General features: G+C 42.1%; 1 protein-coding gene across 18 annotated transcripts in view; it reads right to left on the reverse strand.

Annotated features, from left to right (window-relative positions):
• adgrl2a (adhesion G protein-coupled receptor L2a) overlaps window positions 1–22,972 on the reverse strand; it is a 95,257-nt gene that overhangs the window by 21,159 nt on the left and 51,126 nt on the right. For 14 of the 18 annotated variants that reach the window (XM_051077128.1, XM_018673165.2, XM_018673145.2 and 11 more), the window contains exons 4-9: window positions 21,876–21,985; window positions 14,670–15,470; window positions 3,291–3,587; window positions 2,412–2,515; window positions 1,296–1,481; window positions 587–625 (exon numbers count right to left, since the gene is read on the reverse strand). In XM_051077128.1, coding sequence (XP_050933085.1) covers window positions 587–625; window positions 1,296–1,481; window positions 2,412–2,515; window positions 3,291–3,587; window positions 14,670–15,470; window positions 21,876–21,985 — 1,537 coding nt within the window. Of the gene's footprint in view, window positions 1–586; window positions 626–1,295; window positions 1,482–2,411; window positions 2,516–3,290; window positions 3,588–14,669; window positions 15,471–20,248; window positions 20,309–21,875; window positions 21,986–22,972 lie in introns of all 18 variants that reach the window. The other 4 variants (XM_051077127.1, XM_051077126.1, XM_018673167.2 and 1 more) reach the window with 2 other exon arrangements.

Here is a 22,972-nt window from a genome sequence, read left to right on the forward strand (position 1 = left end):
CAGGTTATGGTCCTTGAAAAAAGGGCTTTAACTAAATCAGTAAATTGTGTTAGATGTAATATTCAGGGACATTTTATAAAGTAGGTAGCTTTCATAAAAAAAGAAAAGAAATTGCAACAAAGCAGCAAATCCTTCAGCAAATGAATAATGAAAGGGGATGTAAGAACAGGATGTTTGTTTGAGTTGTGGTGTTATGCATCCAGACGTGCAATCTTGAGTAAACACTTAGAAAACATACAAAAGGGAAAAACAGAATGAAAAAGAAAATACACCATTGCTGTCAACGCATAGAGGGGGTGAAAAAACACAGAGACACATATACACATCCATAAAAAAAAGCCACCTCAGTAATTGGAGATGACTTCTCTTTGACTTAGAAAGCACTTTGGGTACGATTGCGTCTGTGTGTAAGGTAATTACTCAACAAAAAAAAAAAAAAGGCAGGAAGCACAGGGAGGAGGGAGTACATGACAGTGCAGAGGGTACATGCTGCTGAACTTGGGCTGGGGGCATATACAGTAGCACAGGAACAGAGGAGGAGGGGGGCGGCAGCAAGAAGAGTTGGGCAGAAGCATTGCTCCAGTACCTTCATGTATGCCCTGCATGTCCGCTCTCGTTTTTGAAGCTTTTTTATTAGAAAAGAAAAAGAACAGATAAAAAATAGAGACATAATTTGCACAAGTTCATGAGCTTGAGTAAAGGATTTGTAGAAACAAGGTCCTAACTCTGCTCTGGATGTACAAACTCTCTATTCAGTGATGGTTCCAGCCAGTCCCCATTGCTTGTGCTGCTGACCTGCTAACCTGAAGGTTGAAGAGTTAAAGTGCTTTGGCTCACATTTACGACACGCTGTATTTTCTTCTAAAACCCTCCTGACACATCACAGATGTATTAGGCTTGGCAGAGCCAAATTATGGCCATTACAACAAATGTACAAGTATTGCCATAAATACAGATGTCTGCTCCTTGTCAGAGTCTAAAATCACGCAACTATTTTTATTGTTCTTGTTCTGTCTCACAACTTTCCTGACTTTGAAAAGAAAGGGAGAAAGGGACAGACTCTACGTGACAAATAATAACAACTACAAACTGTATTACTCCATTATTCTGGGGGGCAAAATAAAATTCTGCATTTGTCATTTTAAAGTATGAACTTGTCAGTTAAGCCCCCAAGCCATGTAAACTTTGACTGTTGAATGATTCACCAAGAGAGAACTGCAAAGAAAATTGAGTTGGAATTTAACTTAATATGGTACAGTTTTAGTTTTAGTTTTTTTTTAGTTTTTAGTGGTTACCTTGTTGAAACTCCGTCCTGCAGAATCCTTCTCGCTGGGCCTGAGCTCCTGCAGCTGAGCATCCAGGATGTCCACCAGCTGCTCCATCAGGCGCACCGAGGAGCTGACGTCCCCGGCAAAGATGGGGCCTTTGGTGTGCCTGGCCAACTCGTTGGCCAAGTTAGCTGCATTTTCACCGCTGCGGATCTGTGGGGGGGAGAGAGAGTGAATAATGTTCACAAGAATGCAAGACGACAGACTTGGATGCCTCTTTGCAGCCCTGTTTCTGACATCAAATCACACTTGAATAAGTCCTTGAAATGCCAGTTATGAAAAGGGGGTTTAATGTTTTCTTCAACGCCGGAGAAGTTGCCATGGTAGCAGTTTTTTTACTGTGTGGTAAAAGTTAAAGAAAAAAGTACGCAGTGAGCTGCTTGCTATATCTGCTCTTAGATCTATGACACACATTATACACAGGGTGAAGAAAATATTGACATCTCACATGAAAGGCACATGGAGGCAAATGCAATAATTTCTACAAGGTGGGGGCATATTAAAGGCAAAATATCATTACATGTGACACTACAAATGTACAGTATATACCTTTTATATCCCTGACTCCTCTAGAGAACATGTTGACGTGTCCTTCAAGACACTGAACCCCTAACAGCTCCTGATGCTGTGCCATCAGTGTGTGAATGTGTATGTGTGTGGGTGTATTGTAAAAGGCTTTAAGAAACTGTAAAAGCATTATACAAAAGCAGTCCATTTACTATATCTGTCTGTGCTACATCTCTTTTTAGATGCAGACTGTGTGTTATAGTTACCCTTAACATATAATCTTGCAATTCTTTTGACTGATGCACCTGCAATTTAAATACAGATGCAAGCATTCAGTTTTTTTAGTTTGTGAAAAATACTTATCAAAGTCCTCTTTTCCAGACCTCTTTTATAGCAGACAAACACAGCTTTCAAGCTAATCTGACCCAGATTTACTGCCATCTTACAGTGATTAAATTACCTCAGCGATGAAGGCCTTTACAAGGACGTGTTCCCATTATTTTGTCTAACCCTGCTATGTTTTTAAGAAACACATTCCACTTAGAAGGAAAACAGCGAGGCAGGGCTCATACAAACCTTCTGGGCTACTTGGTTGACCCAGTGGGAGGTACAGTTGCTGAGATCAGGGCCCTTTGGGTGCCACCTCCCAGTGGAAAGGACACATAAATAAGAGGCTGTGCCTGACAGGGAAAACAAGAACAAAGTAGTCAAGTTCAATCAAGTCAAATCAAATTTATTTTCCATGAAGTCCTTTATAGGGCGACAAAGGACAAGGACAGAGATAAAAAGAAGAAACTGCACACAAACAACAAAAGTACAAACATGCAAATTCATTAACGTTACACAAATAGCACACAGAGTCTGCTTGTGCGTGCACACAGAAATATCAGCGCTGACTGATATTTTGTCGTTTTTTTCACCATTTTAGATTGGTAAGTTTGTTCGAATGCCGTCAGAGGACAAATTAAACTAAAATTGTTGCATCCAGTCAACTCCAAACATGTAGAGTCACCAGTTTCATTTCTGCAAAGTAATTTTCTGAAAAGGTTTTCAACAGCTTGTCGAGCCTGTTTTTTGCTACAATGTGGTAACAATTTTTTCCCCATCCTAATTAGCCCTTATTTCACACACAATCAAATGAGGGATGCATGTCTCCACGCAAAGCTCCCAGAAAAACAGCTGAGCCTGCTCCCCTGCAACACAGCCGTTACAGATTGCTTAATCATGTTTCAGCCTGGAATGTCACAGTTAAAATCTAACACCATTACAAAGTGTCTTCACTGATTCCCTCTGCACCCACTGAAACTAGCACTTGTTACAGATAAAAAAGATTATTGCATGCAAGGATATCAGACAGATCTAACAAACTCAGGGGATGTTCTCTCTGCGACGCTCTGGGTCATATTGAAAGCAGCGTGCGCGTGCAGCCCTGAGGTGAGAAGGAACCCTGTTTACCTCGTGTTCCCTTGGGGCAAGGTCGCTCCACGAGCATGCCCCTCTGGGTCTGAGGCCACATTATGTCTCTTTGCTCGGTGGCCTCGCAGAAGCGCTCAGGTAAAGGGAAGGACTCCAGGGGTGGAGGGGAAGTAGTCTGTGGAATCACAGGGGGCGGCTTGGGCGCTCCCCTGCTGCCCTCCTTGAGCCCTGTTGTGGTTGTAGTGTTGGCCACACCCCGGTGCACTGTGGTTGTTGTGGTGGTGGTTGTGGTTCTCTGAGGCTGAGGGGACGTGGTGACTTCTGACAGTGGTGGAGCTGTGAAGAGAGAGAGAGAGAGAAAGTGTAGAGAGGCATTATATTTGGGTTGGAGCAGTATTATGTGATGGTGGGCAGATGGGAAAATCCCCGATGGGAAAATCATTATCTCTTCTATGATGGATGGAGTTTGATTCTCACTGGGACACATATTTATCAGGCTTTGTGAAAACATGATGCAGTGCTGGGGATAAAAATAAGAACTAAATGGTCTGGCCTGCGGTTGCAGTGTAAGGTCAGCTCATTAGTGTGGCACCCCTGGGGCACATAATGTAGATTATATCAAGTACCTGTATTTTGGTAAGAATACTTTGGCAGATATTCAAACCTTGACCTTCTGGTGGGCATTTGCCCTCATGTACCACAAAACCTCAATGGTGCGCCCTGTAAGTAACATTCCCTAATTTTTTTTCCTCAACATATTCAACACTGTAATGCTTATACATCTAAGTATCCTGTTGTGTAAATTGCTGCTAAGTGCTTTGTGCAACAAGCGTATTTGCCTTCCCGTTGACTATGGCTTATCCAAGGCACTCAGTCTGCAGCGAACAAGACAATAATTACAGTAACATCCTCCTGCCTGGCAATCATTCTTGCCTGGGAGATTTTGTGGCACGGCTGATTAAATTTCACTAGAGCAACACAGAACCTGTACGTGTAGCCATGGTGCCTGAACCTTCATTTTTACAGTTGTTTCTCCCTACAACTCATACCCTGATAAAGCAGGTGTGCAGTAACTCATGCAATGCCCCGGGCAAAAACAATATGTTTCAGTCCCGAGAAGGGAGAAAATAGTGCACTCCTTACATTTAACATGAGCCACTAAGGAGAAACTACGAAGACATTTTTCATGTGATACAACAGAAAAGTGTGAGCAGCACTGTAATTACATATCATAAAAGTGGAACATAAGGGAGTCTCATGGATGAAATGTTGATAAACATTAACTATTTGATATAAATCTACTGCACACCTCCAAGTACAAAAAGAAAGCATAACATCCCCCCACCCACCCCCACCAGCACCCCCATCACCCCCCGACCCCCCAAAAAACCAAACAAGATTGTTGGTTGAATTTAAAAGGAAACGCTATATCAATCAAAGGGGATCTGATTGGAATGCAATGCACATACTGAATCTAATCACATCTGAGTACTTTGATTTCCTCCATTAGGCTGCCTGTAGAGCATGCAGAGAATGTGAAGAGGTGCTGTCACACTGACTCGAGCTGAGCACAGTCGTTCTCGGTAGTACAACAGCTAGTGAAAACGTCGAGGAGACACAGTGACAGAGAGAGTAAAAAGAGACGAAGCAGTCAGAGGCAGGACAAGGGAAATGGAGGGGGGGTTGGGGGCGGGGGAATAGATGTACACAAAGAAAATGATGACAGGAAAATTCAGAAACAATGGGGCCAAGTTGGAGAAGGAGAAGACAGTTTCTGTCTTCTGGTGGACTGGAAAAGAGGCAGCCAGGCCTAAGGCAGCAACACTTCCATATCTATTGCCTCCATTGGAAAATGGGTCTAGCTGATCGCCCCCACCCCACCCCCCTTTACACCACAACACACACACACACACAGTACTGCTGCTAGCACCATAGGCCCCACGGTCTGGATGAGAGGCTTCAGCACAGTTGAGCTGAAGGGAAATCGTCTTTGAGGCTGGCTGCTACCTGTGGCGAATTAGGCTCTATTGACCAGAGGAGATGACTCTGTGTGCTCCCTCCTGGTGGGAGCTATAGAACTACATAAACACAAACAAGCGCGTGCACGAGCCAGGTGATGCAGGCGGTGTACACAGCTGACTGGCTGTTTTGACATTGAGCTGAAGGCAGATGTGGCTGGCTGGCTTCACCTCAGCCTCCTCTTTTCTCGTCCCTCCTCCCCTACCTGAATCCTTTTACTCAACGCAGTGAAATTCTCGGCTGCACGGCCTGTCACAGCGGTTGAGAGATAACCTGTGCTTAGTGTCCTTTCAGCACTAGCATTTAGCTGGCTGGGAGAAATGTCTGTCTCTATTCTGCACCAATACCCTTTTATTGCTATAACCCTTGTTTTTTCATGACTCACTGAGAAGACTCACAGAGGTGAAAGCAATAGTCACCAAAAAAAAAGAAAGAAAAAAAAGAGAGAGAAAGAAAACCAAATACCCTTGCAAATTTCTGGTTAAGTTTACACACTACAGCATGTAATGCTCCAGCGCTGTCTAAAGGAAATGAATGTGTGTCGACATAGTGTGTAAATTATTATCATTGTTTCTTTTTAAACATCTGGGTCAGGGTTGCTTGGCAAACATCCAGAAGATTCCCAAGAAACTGTGGGGCCCTTTATAGGTTTCTCATTTCCAAAGTATGAAAGATGATAACGATAAGATCCAAGTCTCTATGGGTGGGGAGTTTAGAATCCAGACAGAAATAAAATGAAAATGAATCACTCTTCGGCAGCATGATTTAAGATAAAGGGGCTCGTGACTACAACCAATAAATCAAGGAGGCATCTGCTGTAATCCAAGCACATTCCTTAAGCATGTCAACTAACAACTGTATCTTGTCTACACCACTCACTCGAGAGGGCTGCTTGTCATGGCTGGCTGGGATGTCGAGACTCCATGCTCTAGTTACAACATGTACAGTACAATTAAATCTCTTTGAAGCCTTTTATTTTTTTACTTTCTTTTTTTCGTTGCTACCTGCTCTCTGCAGTGAAACAGTGGAGGTAATTAATGTTGGACTCGGTTAATACGAGGTTGGAACTAATGGGTTTGGCTCTGCTAAAGCTTTGCCCCTTAGCAAACTGGATGGCTTTAGCTTTGGGGCGGGGGGTGATGGGGTGGGTAGTGTGAGGTGTATTTGCTGACCCAGTGTCTGTGCTGCACGAGAAACAAAAGCTGTGCTGGCATTGCTAAAAGTTGTTGCTGTTCTTAGTGTGCACCATTATAGAATACAGCTGTACATTAAACAGTTTCATTAACAAGAAACATTATGAAAAAAGGACATAAGTAGAAAGGCTAAAATAACCCTGTTGGGAGGTTTCATTTCATGTTTGTGATGCAAACTAATCCTCTTTCCTGTGTGAAAAAGAGGCTAATGTGAATGTGGAGGCTATGCTTCCCAAAGAGATTTGTGCATAAACAATGCAACCTCTCTGACCACTGCTGTTCCTGTGTACATAGCGTGTCAGCCAGTAATCCTGCCAGCAACACAATAATCTTATTACCTTTATGCCATAGCTTGGTTTAATTCAATCCAATGAAAGCTGGGAGGAATTAACCTACAGGTATTAAAATGGGCACTCCTCTCGGGCAGTCACTTCTTCACATTGATGTCTAAGTGGCTAAGTTTATAAGTACAGTGTGAGTGTGAGGGATGGGCACTGATCTGATCTGCTGGCAGTGCAGCTGCAGCCTTTTCCACGCCTTTTGCAATTCATAACACGGACCAAATATTTCTGCCCTCCACTGTGGGAACACTCGCCTGACACCGCTGAATACTTTCCCTGTGCAATATTCCTTTGATTATGACAAAGGAAGCAAATTCCACGTTCAGGCTATATAGCGAAACCAGGACAGGCTCCTTGATTATTATGTCTCTGCTGCACTCAGCCCAAGGGGAACCTTCAATTAGCTGTCATAGAGTGCGAGTGCATGGAGTGATATTCTCCAAAGTACCGCCAATAGTCGGGACAGACTTATTCATAACCTGTTTGTGCGATTTGACGCCCACACATTGTTGCACTTGAATGTATCTCAGTGGTTCTGTTATTACCATTGGGGGTTATAGGTCTGGGACTGATGACAGACAATAAGACAGGAATCCAGGAGAGGAGCAAGGCTTTTCGAGTGTTGTCAGAGCATATGCATACACCTAAGCACTCAGGAATACACACACACACACACATGCCCAGAAGAGACTTTTCCAGGACTCAGTACTCATGCCGGGGTGACAAATGAAAACCGACAGTGTGTGTGTCTTTTATATTATGCTTAATGGCTTCACTTTCAGTAGGCACCGCATGGTTGTTCATCAGGGTAATGTTTCATACACATTATCAGGTGCTGTTTATCTTGCGAGGGAGGGAAAAATGGTACGGGAACACACATTTAGCATTTGTTTCAGCTAATTTGCCACATAAAAAAAGTTAAAAGAATTATTAGATCTCACCCGTCCCCTCCTCTATCCCCTCCTCTGTCATGGAATAATCTCATAGTGATGTGAAACGAGGCTGCTTGGGAGATTTACCTCTGTTCCCATTTTTGTGAGAGACTTACTTTGTGGTAGGGTAAAAAAAATTAAATTAAATCATGTCTTTTGTACACTGTGAAATGTGGCTCCTGGGTGGTAATCACCTCCTAATGGAAGAGGAAAAGCAAACGTTAACAAGTCAATGGGACCTCAAATAATTCAAAGTCTGTCTCTGCCATTAGAAGGGGGTCCATCCTCAGTCTTTGTGAGGGGAACCAGGAGAATCTGGTGGGTGGAAAATAAATGAATCACCCATCAGCTTTCAAGTCATTCAGCGCAGAGCGTAGGTTAATTGAAATAAGGTGTTGAACTGTGAAAAAACAAAGTGTAAATTATACTCCTCCTCCTAATGCTGCAGCTGAAATATCTTTGTTTCAAACATGCATTTCACCCAGTCCTCTCTGGATGCAGCCTTGCTTTTAAGTTCATGTGGAAATGGAGCCATTCTTGAGTATGAAATAGTGTGATGATTTATAATACGTTTGTGATGCATTTTGATATCTACCAATAATAACAATAATACACAAAGGAAATTGGATTACACATCTTTCACTCTGCGCTGCATTTGTAGCTGTGGCGGGGAACATGGCGCATGATTGCTTGGGTATCAGCAGTAAATATGAAGAAAGCTGAGAGAAAATTCGTATAATTTCCCATGAGTCATGTCCTTGTGAGGGTGTGTACAGTATACGTCCATGTCTTAGGGAACAAAAGCTAATAGCTGGATTATGTTATTTACTGCTGTCTCCAATATTTGTCTTTCATACAATACAAACACATTGATTCATATGGGCACAGGCAGGCAGGCAAGAAGAGTGCACTCCCACATAGACACGCTTATAAACACATGTACACATTCACATACACCCTCACACACAAAATGACACCAAAGTATAGAGAACAGACACAGCAGCTGCCAGACTACAGCCTGCTTTTTTTCCCCTCCTTGCAGCTCTCTCTGTACTGTACGTGCCTCAAATTTCAAGCATTAACTCTAAGTGTGCCGAGCCGACTGATATTTAAAGCCGTGCGTGCAGGAGGGTGTCTATTTCAGGGGTCTTCACGCACGATTGCGCGCAGGTACACACCCACGAGATTGCACATACACGCATTAGCGCAGCTGTGTGACACGAAAAGTCATGCAAAACCAGCATATACACAGATTAGAGAAACACAGAGACCCATAGACACAATAATCAGGCCTGTGTGAAATAAATCTCCTCAAAGGCGTGTGTCAGGGAGTGATGGGGGACCATTGTGATGTCTGAGTAATAATTCTTTTAATATGCCTTGTTTCACATTCAGACTGTAATCAAACAAGAGACTGTGGATCCCCTTGGCTATAGGGCTCAGTGTAACCATAATCATACCCCCCCCCCCAACAACTCTTTTTATGTCAGACAACTCTTTGTGACATTCTAAATCATGACCCCGGGATTTCCTGTTGCCCACATACTTGTGCTCTGTCAGCAGATCAGTTGGCCACGCTGTGCACAGTAGTTCAACATCAGCGGATCAGACGTTCCAGCAGAAGTAGTAACTAGCAGCTGGGGACTATGAGAAAACATTATCTTGATGTGTGTTTTTGGACGAGGGGTGAAATGGTCTTCCTTGACCGGGAACAACTGGCCCTTATGTCTTACGATGCTCAGTGCTGGAGGGCAAGCGCAGAAGATCAAGATCGGATTTCAGGGGGAAACGGGGTGACCCCCCTGACCTCATGTGCTGAATAGACTTTATTGCCACCAGACACTGGGTGGTTAGGTATTATCCCACGATGTAATATCAGAGACATTGTGAACAAGACTGTAAATCCCCATCGTGGGATTTCCCGCCTTTTATCGCCCCAGTTAAATTCACCCCTATATTGTAACCAAGAATGAGACCAGTGGGTCATGGTGTAGACAGAGTAACGTCACACTATGTCATAAAATGGTGGTTAAAAAAGCTACATGGGAGGAATAAAGAATGGAGGCTGGCATATAGGGAGATACTGTAGTCCAGCAGTAAAGAGGGAGGCCTTTTGCAAAAGATACACTCCCCAGTAGTGCCCTAACATCTCAGGAATTCTTCCTAGCTTACACAGAGCACATCTTAAAATGTTATTAGTAAGCTGGGCAAAAAGTCTGAGATTTAGGGACACCTTTAAGTGCTATAAAAAATAAGGTACTTGTTGAATTAGCTTGTCGCTGCTATAGTACTACCACACAGGCCTGTCACGAGTTAAAGGTCAGCTCACTTTAGGGGATTTTTACACCCATGCTGAGCTGTTTGATTCTGACTATCGTGTACAGGGAGGTGTTTTTGGTGTGATTTGGTCTGGTCCTGGCTGACGAGTCTTGTGTAGTCAGTCAACATCAGTGTGATCCTGACATAAACCAACAGGAGTTTAGATCAACAGGGAAGAATGTGAGAAAGCACCAGAAAGAAGCTGCTTGAAACAGCAACTTAAACTGAGGTAGTTTATATCCAAAGTAATTCCCAACTCCGCTTCTCAAGAAGCCTGGTTCTATCCAAAATGTTTTCAGTGTTATGACAACCCTTTAATGTAAACTGTGTTACCTAAAAATCTGTTCCACCAGTGAATAAGTGCATGATCCCTGATCATCATGTGCGTGATGGCCATCTTTGTCCTGCTGTCATGTGTGTACAGTTTTCCAAAGGCACAGCCAAGGATTTACTTAAATCCTGTCATTTAGTGTGCACTGCTCTCATTGGGCATGATTTGAACAGTCTGACCCAGACTTTAGCCGGACTTCAGGAGGGAAGCCAAGCAGATGCTTATATGTGTGGACATGCATGCACGAAAATGCAAATATCCAGATGTAAGACACAGCTCACGGATGATTGTGGAGGAGGAGGAGGAGGAGGAGGACTGAGAAGAACAATGAGAGTCCACAGGCAGAATGAGGGTAAAATAGAAAACAAAAGACGGGGAGAGTGACCGAAGAGAGAAAGATGGACAGAAACAGCAAGACTGACTGCACCAGAGAGATAATGAAAGGGAGAGACAATAAGATGGAAGTGGTCAGAGAAAGAAACAACGAGAATGAGAATATGACAGGAGGACAGAAAAACAAAAACAAAAAGGGTGATTTTCCACATCAATACCCACTCCTTTCACACCGCTGTGTCCACTTGGGCAGCTGACAGGGGGTTGGGGAAAGGGAGAGGGGAGTGGGGGTGGGTGGGGGAGTTGTTGTCAAAGCAAACAAACAAATTGGCCATTTTTAACACATCCTGATCCTTGCTCCTGTACCACTGCTTGGCACATAGGGAGAAAGAAGTCTTTGCCATTTTACCTGACCGCCTGAGATGGCTGTGAAAGCTTTATGTTGACGTTGAAAGTATCCATCTCTCTCTCTCTCTCCCTCTCTATCTCTCTCTCTCCCCGTGTCTCTGTTTTCTCTCTAAATGTTACCATGCACAAGTTGACCTCTATGTAGGCACTGCAGAAGACAGGAATGAATCATGGCGGTGCTTATTCAAGAGTTGTATATTCATCAGACTATAAGAGGTAGGCTCTCTGGGGTGACTGCTAATGCATATGACTCACAAGCATCTGTAGCAGCTGAGCATTTTTGCATTGTAAAGCACTTTCGTGGCATACAACTACAGGACATTGTTTTGACCACATGCAGAGTTTTGCGAGCTAATTGGCAAGTCGCGTCAGTGAGCTGTACCTTATAATTTCAAACAAATTGGGTCATTCTCTTCCTTACGATCCCCACTTGCAAATGTATAATTTGAGGGTGCAGCCAAAGATTGAAACTGTATGCAAATGTATTGACATTTGAACAATTAAAGAGGAAGTCTTGATTTGTGTGGGTGTTAACTGTAGCGCCGGGGGCTTTTATACGGAAGTGATTCAGAATCTAATTTTGCGACAGGGGATGAATAAAAGGTTTCTGAGGCTCACCTGTGTCCCATCGAGGCAGCGAACAGAGTCGGTTTGTGCATACTTCTGGTAAAAAATAGCTTTTGATATGCTTACTCAGTGGTTTGAGGCCACATTTTAGAGCCTGGCATGAATAAACGGTCCATAGAAATGGGTGCATAATGACTTTTCTCTGGGAATACCTCATTTAAATCAATTTAATCATCTCACTTACAATATGCGACAAAGGAATATGTCTTTCTATTAGCTCCTATATGCAAGAAGGAAAACAGGCATGGAGCCATAGTTAAATGAGTGGATTATTGCGCTACTGGTCAAAGCCAAGAGAGGGACTTACTGACCCATTTAATGTCCACTTCCAGTGGAGCTGCTTGTTGGACATGACCCCATCCACTCCCCCATAATCCTACAAGAGATGATCTTGCCTCGACATGAGCAATGTTATTGGACTTGACAAGAACCCAACTGTCTGCCACACAGGGTCTCAGCATCACTTTGATGTGACTGCACTCCATGACGAAGCGAATCATGTGACAGACATGTCTGTGCACTTGAACAACAAGGGGGAAAAGGAAGTAGGAAGTGCAGTGCACAATGGCAGATGTGTTTACATACTCGTTCCTTGCAAATATATCATTGACTCATCCTCCGAACATGCTTTGAAATTCTCTTGAGGAGGTGGTTAAATTAAAAACCTACAGATACAATTAAAACAACAATTAAATCATCTACATTAATAATTATCATGCTCTGTTGTATTAACAATGCTTTCTGCAAGTTCATGTACTAAGTTTCACATAGTGTGCTTGCAGTAATTTGGGAGAAGCTGAAATATTCTTCTCATTTTTAGTTTTCTTCTTCTTCTTTTTTTTTTTTATTTTAGCAGACAGCTGCTTAAAACTTGAACTTCAACACCAGAGAAGCATTCTGATGGCTCGTTTTAGTGCCTAGTGAGGCAGACATCAAGATATCACGGAGAGGGCGTCCAGTGACAGCCAGAAAAAAGTGCCATCATTTATGTGTCAACATCAGCCATGTGGGAGGACAACTTTATTGACATCTTGATGATCATCCTGGACCATTCTCCCCTGCATTCATCGACTGTGACTCAACATACATTAGTCAGCAGCAGGGCCAGGCTCATGTCTCATTTGTCAAGAGGAGAGACCAGAGTCCTTGTTGACATTAAAATAAAGAAGTGTGAATGCAGAAGCCCTAAGGGGCAAATATGGTATGTCAGGTAGAGTATGTTTCTAAACATATTCTACAGGAAGGGAAGTGGGCTCCTTTGGGTGCTTGGGAGGTCTGACTGTGCGAATCAGCACTTGAAAAGTATGTTTCTCATGCACACAGGCACAAAAATAACTGAAATGCAGTCGCATTTGGGGTTGGATCCTTTCAAAGCCCCTGATTTTGCTATCGGTGATCAGTGTCCATTCACCAAATGAATAAATCAATTGAGCGTGCAGCCTGTCTATGCACAGCTCATTCCAAGAATCCATAACAAGCTGAAAATAAAGGCTGTTGTGGAGACTGTTGCTTGACTCCTGATAATCAGTTCACTGTATATAAACACATAATTTCATGTAAGGACATGCTCAATTTTATTATTATTAGATAGCAGAGGAGGTGATATTATGACCACTTTCATAGGAGCTGCCTGCAAATTTAAGGCAGTGGTTAAAATCAGCTCATTTGAAATCCTCTGAATGAGTGTGTGAAATTATTTTTTGGGACATGACTAAAATAAGGAAAGACATTTTGACGGTGGCATATTCCTTAGCTGTCATAAACTGACTTGTTATATGCAAATATTTAATTTTACAAATCTTCTAACTTCAAACATGCTATTCAGAGTTGGAAAACTAAAAAAGAAAAACATTTTTATCTTACTCCTCATGATTGCTGCAGTATTTTACACAGTGCACCCTCTGCATATTAATTCTGCTTTCAAACCTGGACTACGTTCCTTGTTACAGTGAAGCTTGCCTTGGTCTGGCTAGATTGATGCTGTTCCACTGGCTGAACCCAATTTAGCAGCCCTAGCCCAAGTCCATATCAGTACAAAAGTGGACGAGCAAACACGGTAATAAATATTGAGCTCTCGGATAATCTGTGGAAAAGTTGCTTGACCTCCGCGGCTCATCGCTGACTGTGTTGAACATTACGTGGACTTAGAACTCTGGGTGTGGAGGGGATTAGGATAATTACTGTTATTATATTCTCAGTGTAAGGACTATCGCAAGCCTGGGCTAGCCTTCCCCTCAGCTCTTGACAGCTAAATTAAAAACATACACTGCTGATGTGACCCTGGATGATTGATCCCTCCTGCTTGTGTCTACCATCTTTTTTCTGCCTTAGATAGAACCTTAAATCCTTACCACTCCGCCTACAGAGTGTGATTTTTTTTTTTTTTTTTTGGTAATGGCCGATGGAGAGTTTGAGTTTCAGCATCACTGGGGGAATGATCTAACCTTGCCCCAGGCAAGACTTTACACCTGTCCAGGCATGCATGTTTCCAGAGGTGAGAGTATATTTCTCTCTACCAGTCTTACACTCTGAAAAAAAGGGATATGCTAGCAGGGGTCCCTCGAGCCTTAGCACTGGGGACTCAGGGAACGCCCGGATAGTAAACCTCCCCAAATCCCCTAGATACTGATCCCTTATGATATGGTAACTGGCTTCGAGGTGTTGTTTACCACTGAGCCCCACTCACTTCAACCCCCCATGCTTTCCTACACTCCAAAGCTTCCGTAACATATCTAGCACATATTAGATTCTAAATTAAAAATCAGTCAGCTATGACACTTGATACATAGATGGGGAATACCAAAGAAATATCAAAGTGCACTTGACAGCAACTAAAGCCGTGATTTCAGCAATACAATTTGACATTATTGTCTGCAGGAGAAATGACTGGGGGGTGGGTGGAACTGGGTTCTTACCATGTGCTGGATCAGGTGGGCCAAACTCCAGATTGTACCTCAGGATGTAAAAATTATTCCACACATAAAGCTGGTTATCTCGCGGATTGTAATCCACAGCTGCAATGTATTGGTACTGGTTGGGAAAGTGGATATCAACGTATTCCCCACGGTTCTGTTTGGTATTGTAAATGTAATCGATCAGGCTCTTGCTGACCTCGCTTTCATTGTCTTCATAGGTGGAGCGGACCACATACAGTACTCCACAAACCATGAAGGCATTGGAGGCTGAGCGCTTATCGTAGGCTGTGTCCCAGGTAGCCTCGAAACGTAGCGTGTAGGGGTTCAACTGGCTGATTACCATCATGCCGTTGTTCTGCTCTGTGGCGTAGATCACCCACAGCCCATTCTCATCTACTGCCAGATCAATGTCCGTTTTACCGCCCCACTTGTAGGGCGACGTGTCATGGTAGTTGGCGTTGTTGATGATCGCCTCGCCACTTTTGATTCGAGTCCGCAGGTCGAACTTGACGATGTTGCGCGTACGTTCCTTGTTGAAAAACACTGCCCCGTCGTAGACCACAAATCCAGTCCCATCCACCCGGTGAGGCAACTTGTAGGTGATGGTTTGCCGGGCGTTTTGGAAGTCATCCAGGGAGGAATACTCAATGAGAGTGTCTGTCCTGTAAGGAGTCCAGGGCATGAAGTAGATTTTGTCGCCGGCTTGAAGTGGGTCTTTGCACCAGGCACCAGCTTGTTGCTCCGCTTCAAATAGAAAGGAAGGATCACCGACAGCTTTCAGAGTCCCAGGACAAAGAAAAACTAGTAATGGGAGAAGAGTAGAATAAGAAACAGGCACAGGTTAACATGTGAGAAACAAGATCATACAAAACTACATGTAATATTAATAAAATCTCTAATGTCTTCATTTTGTTTTACAGTTTGTCCACGAGGAGTGGGGACAAACACACAGTAAAGAGTGGCCAAAACACAACTAACAGCTATAGCCGATATTCACAAGCAGTATAAGGATTTTGGTTTTGTGCATAGAAAAAAAGAAATAGGAAAGTTATTAAGCATAATGTTTAAATATATAAAGTAGTCTGAAACAAAAAGAAGCTTGGCCTCACAGACATTTACTGTTGGATAGAACACAAATGAGGGGAAATAGAACAGAAACAAAACTTAACAAAACAATTGGTCCTGTAAACAACAACTAAAGTCACATGGCAACAGACGGGAGAGGTTATGAGAGAGCAGGAGTCGGCAGTCTGCAAAATGTTTGTGTGTACTTAGATGTGTCTCGGTTACACCACCTTTTTCTACGGTATACACCTGAGAGGCTTGTCATTACGAAGTGGTGCAAATGTCACAACCATTAAAATTTAAAAAACTTTCATTAAGGGTCTCTTGAGGTGTTTTGGTTGTTGCTCTGAGGCGTAGGAGGCACAAGGATCAACAGAGAAAAGAGCAGCAAGTGTTCAGGTGAGAATAATGGGGAGAAGAGTGGGAGGTGGGGGGGAGAGCAGGGGCTTGGAGAGCAAAGGGACAGTAGAAAGCAATAGCTTGAAAAAAAGGGCCAAGAAACACTGTTACCATGGCATGCTATGGAAAAGGGTTTGGAAGCCAGGCAATATGAGATTTTGCTGAGTAGAAAAAGCACCCAGGGAGAATGAGGAGAGGAAGCCCCTATGGACTGCAGCCAATATGCCCCCATTTACATCTTTTGGCTGCTTGTGTGCTGTCTCTTTTATGGCCAGCCTTACTTCTCTTGATGCACTACGCTGGCCATTAACATTATAGCTGGGGGATTCTGTATAGATAACGTCTGCGATGGGTTTGTAGGGGCCACCATGGGAAAATAGGTATTTTACAACCAGATGCCACAAAACAAGGAGCTAGGGTTTGGATCGTGTCTGTTATTTACCTTTTTGCTCCACTTCTATTTTAAGCGTTGGAAGAGAGAATGAAAGGGGTGCAAGGGGAAAAAAAGAGATTAATATGAATTAACTGTCATTGCTACGATTACATATGCAGAAACACGTTATGAGACATGGACAAAGACAGGTACACCTATTCAGAGAAAGCGGGAAAGTTGAGACCGCCGCCAAGGTCCTGTCTTAAAAAAAAGGGTCAGATTAGAGCATGGAGAATGATCACATTTGTGATCGTGACCAACTGTCACAATTGTTTTATAGTACAGTGGTGGATGGATTTTTTTTATTTGACAGATTTGCCAACTATTTGTGACTGTGTACTATTGTCGCTGGCATAGTATAAGGTTCAGCTTATGACATTCACAGAGAATAATTGTTTTTTGTTTGATTCATAAGAAAGCAATTCTGGGATTCACATTGTAATAATAGAAAGTTAAGAGAATGATTGTAAAAATGACTATAAGTTAATGAACAAATGAACTGAGACACAAGGCTACTGTGGTCTCATCCTGTGGACAGTGTGATTTACTATTTACTGCATGATTTTCAATGATGTATGTTAAATATAGTTTCACTTTACATGGCCCTGGTTTGGTTGAAAAGCCAAACCATGCTACTTTCAAACTGTGGTGGCTTTAAATCCATCCACCACCATAAACCAGGCCTAATCCTGTGAAAAAGACAGGTGTCATTTAGAGTAACAGATACATCTTTGCTACATCCATATCTAATCATTAAAATATAAAAACAAAAAAGATTTTTAACACAATGAAGTTGCCACTTTACAATTCTGGACCAATGTGACACCTGACTAATAGCAACAAGTCTCTGCGCGACACTAATCTTACTTAGCCATATTAAGGAAAAACAGCCTAACTGTGGCCTTATCAAGGAAGCAGGTAATTAGTGTAAATCACTGGAACAAACTACATTAATATAGACTATGTGCACTCACTGTTGAGATGTGTTTAATTCTATATTCCACAACACTCGTGATTAATTTGTGCTTTTCAATACGAATCCATTATAAATAAGCCAACATGGGCACATTCAAAAAAGGCACTCTGAAGGCAAATATGCTAGGAATCATTACTAATAAAACATACAGTGAGGTCCAGTTGGAAATTGGTCTCAGACTTGTGGACCCCACTGTATCACAAAAAAGAACACCATGTGCATTAGCATTGCATGATAAGCACCAGCTCATATTTAACTGCAACAAGACTGAAAATTTCTTGAAAAAATATTTCTGATGAGTCTACATAGATGCAAAATATTCTTCAGAAAAGACACATTTCTGAGGTTAGTATAAAGCGTAGGTCAGACTGTTGAGACAGTTGTTGACTAAATGTGAGGGGACAAAGACGGTGACACACTATGTGACTTACTATGTGTATACAAAAGCTAGAAGAAAATATTTTTACAAAAAATGCTCAGCCACTTTTTACTTCATGGCACTGAAGTTGTTTAACAGAGAATGTATGTAGTTTACTGTAATTTTTCTGAAACTTCTTTGACAGAAAAAAGTGAGAGATTTATTCTTTTGACACTGCAGTGACTGATAACCAGTAGAGATGTTAATCTCACAAGTACAGACTATGCAGCAGTTCTTTTGCCCTTGATCTAAGCTCATATTGTTTTTTTGCTTCATCCCTCTCAGGTTTCAGTCTCTGATGGTTTCATACCACACAGGCTCATACACTGAGATACTAAATGTATACAATTTGGGCATTCAGTTTGCACCATGGGATAATTTGAGCAATCATAAATTAGGTTCCTTTTGAAACCCTTTGCGACCCCCGAGTCCCAATTAGTGTACGTCCATATCAGAATCTGAATCTGTTGTAACTGTTGAGTCTGACCGAGGCTTCAGCATCAAAAAAGAATTTTCAGAAGGATCTGCAAATAAATGCACGCCATTCTGCAGAAGGAATTAAAGTGTCTCGCAGCTAACCAAGAGATCAAACATGGATAGGAAGCAAGCAAATTAACAACAGTTGAGTTCTCAGAAGCCGCCTCAGCCACATAAAACAAGAGGAGCCCAGAAGAGGACAGAGAGAAGATGGTGTGAAGGAAATCTGGAAAGAAAAGGAGAGCACATGACGGAAGGCCTGATGACGTTAGTGGAAATGGAAGAAATTGAAATAGCAAATCAGTGTGATCAGAAATCAGTCAGTGGATGAAGAGAGAGAGTCAGATAGCCGAGGTTGGTTTCCTGCAGATTGCACAGGGGGAAGGGAAGAGAATCAGTCACTTTTAAATACAGCAACATTAAAACAAACAAACATGAGACACATCCCAACCCACGCTAACCCCAAAGACCCTAAACTTTTCCCACTGAACAGACTTTCTAGGGAATTCTTGCTTTCTACTTACTAATCAAATTATGTAAGCTATTAATTGTCACTGTCTTAAATCAGTTGTTCCATCTTGATGTGGATGGATGTCTGCTGTCAACTGCAGACTCAGTGGCTCCAGTGTTAAATTAGAGCATCATGTAAACTACACTGAATAAAAATAAGGAATGAAAGTGAATACAAAAACAAAAACACCAAAGGGGACCCAAAACTCATGCTGTCACAGCTTAACGTCAATTTTCATAATCTGGCCATCACTGTCACATGGAGCTGGGGGTTTACTGGCATTAGCATGTGATGAGAAATGAAAATATTACACTACAGTTTCACAAGGGTAGAATAGGGGTGGCAACTTCTTACTGTTTTTTTCTCAGCGTTTCAACATAGCATGCAGAGAGCAGGTTTAATAAAGAGACGTCTTGGCTTTTATGTTGCATGATTCAAGCAATTACTAGAGCCAATTCAGAGGGTGACTCAGTGCCAGGTGAAGGCAAAATTTACATCCTTGGCTGGAACATGAAGATAATGTTGCTAATGAGGGCAGTTCATGACAAGAACTAAATTATGAAGCCAAGAGGATGAAAATGGTGGGAATGTAGGCAACTTGTTGCAAAGGCCTCTTGCACAGAAGTGAAAAATCCAAAATTGCTTGTGTGATTATGCAAAGGCTTGGACAATAGAATGAATTAATTAAATTCCACATCATATTCAGCCGGTGGCAAGAAAATAACTGTCTATCACATTATGTCATTAAACTGCTTGTTGGGACAGATAGACTTTGAGGAGCGGCGGTTACTAGTCAAAATGAGGACACTGTCTGCAGTCCCGTTGTTGATCAGCTTAATGGGAGATTTAATACGTTTTCTTGCAAAACAACTTCTCAAGTCTTGTATCCCAGCAAATCCAGGGGATCCTAAGCTCCTGATCCACTGCAATGTTTTTAATCACAAATCTTGGTGTTTGGCATATGATCTAGTCCATCTGAAAACTAGAAAACTGTAGTAAGGTCTATGCTATCCCATCTGAAAACTGCAGTAAGGGTTTGCTCTGGTGTGGAAAAGCTCAGTAAATCTTCCCCTATGATTGCCTTTTTCTGCGTCAGTCTGACTCTACAAAAATGATCTGGGGGTATATGATTTTTATTTTGGGGGTAAGAGGAGACAGAGGATTGGCAAGAGGAAAGCAACAAAACATGGAACTTGCCTATGAATCACAATCTATCACAGTTTACAACAGGGCTTGAGTGGGAAAGGCTGGACTGGGCTTATGTGGACTGGTTCAGACTGGGAGAACACTAAGCACTTACCAGGGCAGTTGCGATAGGATACATTCTGTGTTCTTGGTCCTATTCTGGTTGGGCATGGACCTTGAGAAGCAAAAAGACGGGGCTACAGACATGCATGTTTGAAACTGCTCAGAGTGAAGTGAGGACCTGTTTGGAATTGTTTTTGTTAAGACAGACTTTGCCAGAACTCGGAGTCCTTGGGCAGAAGTTTATTTTTCACCACACCACATGGCAGTCTTGGCTGTCTCCTTGGTGCAAGAGGGAGGCAAAAGACAATCATAACAGTAGGTGGACACGAGTGCACCTTGAGGCTAATCCTACTATTAAGGTTTAAGGTAACACAGCAAGACACGGGATCAATACTTCACTTAACTATGAGGCAAGTGAGAAAAAAAACAATGAAAAAAGCAAAAGAAAAAACAAGCAGTTAGGCGTTTAAGATAGAAGCTACGGGATTTAGCTTTGCTCAATAACGTGGCTGAAATACTCATTATTGCTTATTCTATTTTTAATTACAGGTCCTCAAAGCCTTGGAGAGGTTAACCTTTAAGTTGTAATGAGTTTCACCATCTAATGATGTTCAGTAATGCATTCTGATTCAACACTGAGGGTAACAGCTTGGACAGGTATAGTGGTAATGAGCAATGTAGAAGCAATGTGTTAAATTTAAAAAAAGCACAGTAGAATAAATGTGTATTATTTATATTTGGACTTAATTTACCCTTTTTTAGTGGATTCAAAACTGACACACATTTTAAGACATCAGTGTGCAAAATGCTCGTTTGAATCTACAAGTGCTGCCAAATACTATCTTCCCATCACTCCCACTCTAATTATTTCAGTTCCACCTGATTAGTGATTCTGGCAATTCGTCTAAATCTTTGTCATTAATCAGTTTGTAAAGGTTACACGGGGGAATTTCCTTCACAAATTGCAAATGAACATGGCAGCTTAAAGGACAAAGGGGAATTTTAATGCAAAGGGCAATCTAAAGATTGTTTGGGAGCTGAATGGCAATGAATATTTTAGCATCCACGAAGGAGACAAAATGTTAACACTATCTCTTTAGATGAAATATTACCTTGTTGACTTATGAGTGGAGCCATTCTGTTCTGTTACATAATGAAACATCTGTTAGCATATTTCAACACCTGTTGTATGGATGTATATTAAGCCATCAAGGTGAGCTGTGTTTTCGCCTGATAGACTTCTCCATACAAGACTTGAGTAATGAAACACTCTGCTTGCTGTCGTGGAGAGTCAGCACGACTTCCTCTACCCTCCCTATATGCTGCTACCTCATAACTGGGCTCGTTGATCCGCTGGAAACACGGTGAGCACATCAATAATAAAGGCAGTACAGAAAAGGACCAAAGGGTTTTACAGGTCATATTTCATGAAAAGTTCATGGTGTGACACAGATGGAAGAAGAGACAGAGGAAAATGGTGCTTGAAGGTGTTGTGGATGAAGAGAGCAGACTGTCTGGACAAGGCAGAGGGGAGAAATGGGACACGATATGATATGACACAGAAGAGAGAGAGAGAAAGAGAGGGCAGGGAAGAAGAGAGAAACTGAGGATGTGAGGGTTGGGGAGGGGAAAAGGAAGAAGGGGAGGTTTTCAATTCATGACAGAAGGGTCATACTTACTGTAGGGCACACACTCATACTGGACCTCCAGGTATTTGTAGGTTCCTGGGCAGGGGTCGGGGAAGACATCTGAACCAGTGATCACGATGCACTGGGTCCGATTGTTGCATCTGTCAGAGGGGAGAAAAAGAAACAGAAACAAATTTAACAACAATGACTCTTGTGCCTAAATACATACATATTGATTAAAAATGACCAGAATGTCAGAAACACTGAATTCATGTGGAGCACAGACTCCGTAAGAATGCAAAAAACAAATGTTCAGACTGCAAAACATTCAAATTCACCAACAAAGAATAGAATAGAATAGAGTAACACCAAAGCCAAAAGAATGGTGAACTGCTGTTACCATGTAGCATTGCTATTGAGTTTGCAAACAAACAAGTCACGGCCAACTCCAGCGCTTACCTATTGGGTCTTCTCAGCTACGTGTATAGTGTAAAAGAGATCTTTTGTGTGCTGTACTATTCTGTCAGTCTTTTTAAAGTGCTTGGATAATCTGTCTGAATGTGTATAGGCCAATGGTATAATCCAAAGAGGCTCTGCAGCATTTCCTCCCCTTGCAATAATACAATATTACCTGTCTAGTCAATAACTTCCCTACATTCCTTGGCTTCTAAATGAAACTTTCAGTTTTGTGCTTCATCTGTTTTTCAACTTTGTGCCTGCAAGTCATGATCAAATTAAGTCTAAACCAGCTCCCGCATCTGTGTATGTGTGTGTAGGTGTGTGAGTGTGAGTGGTCTAGGTATACCTCATGTTATAGGGACCTAATCTGTTTACACAGTCACATTATGGGGACTTGTCTTCCTTATGGGGACCAAAAGCAAGTCCCTGTGATGTTAATCATTACATTTTAAGGCAAATATGTTTTTTAGGTTAGGGTAAGGTTAGATTTAGATTTGAGGTTAGGGTAGGGGTTAGTGTCAGGCAAGTAGCAATTAAGGTTAAAATCAGAGTAAATCTCTATCTGAAGTCATGGAAACAGGAGTGTGTGTTATGTGTTGCTATTAAAACTCTGTGAATAGACTGAATTTTGGAATTAAATTAAATGCACATAAACAGCACACATCAGTGCAATAAATACCAATGGAAAC

Source organism: Lates calcarifer, linkage group LG17 (assembly GCF_001640805.2).
Source record: "Lates calcarifer isolate ASB-BC8 linkage group LG17, TLL_Latcal_v3, whole genome shotgun sequence".
NCBI classification, from domain to species: Eukaryota; Metazoa; Chordata; class Actinopteri; family Centropomidae; genus Lates; species Lates calcarifer.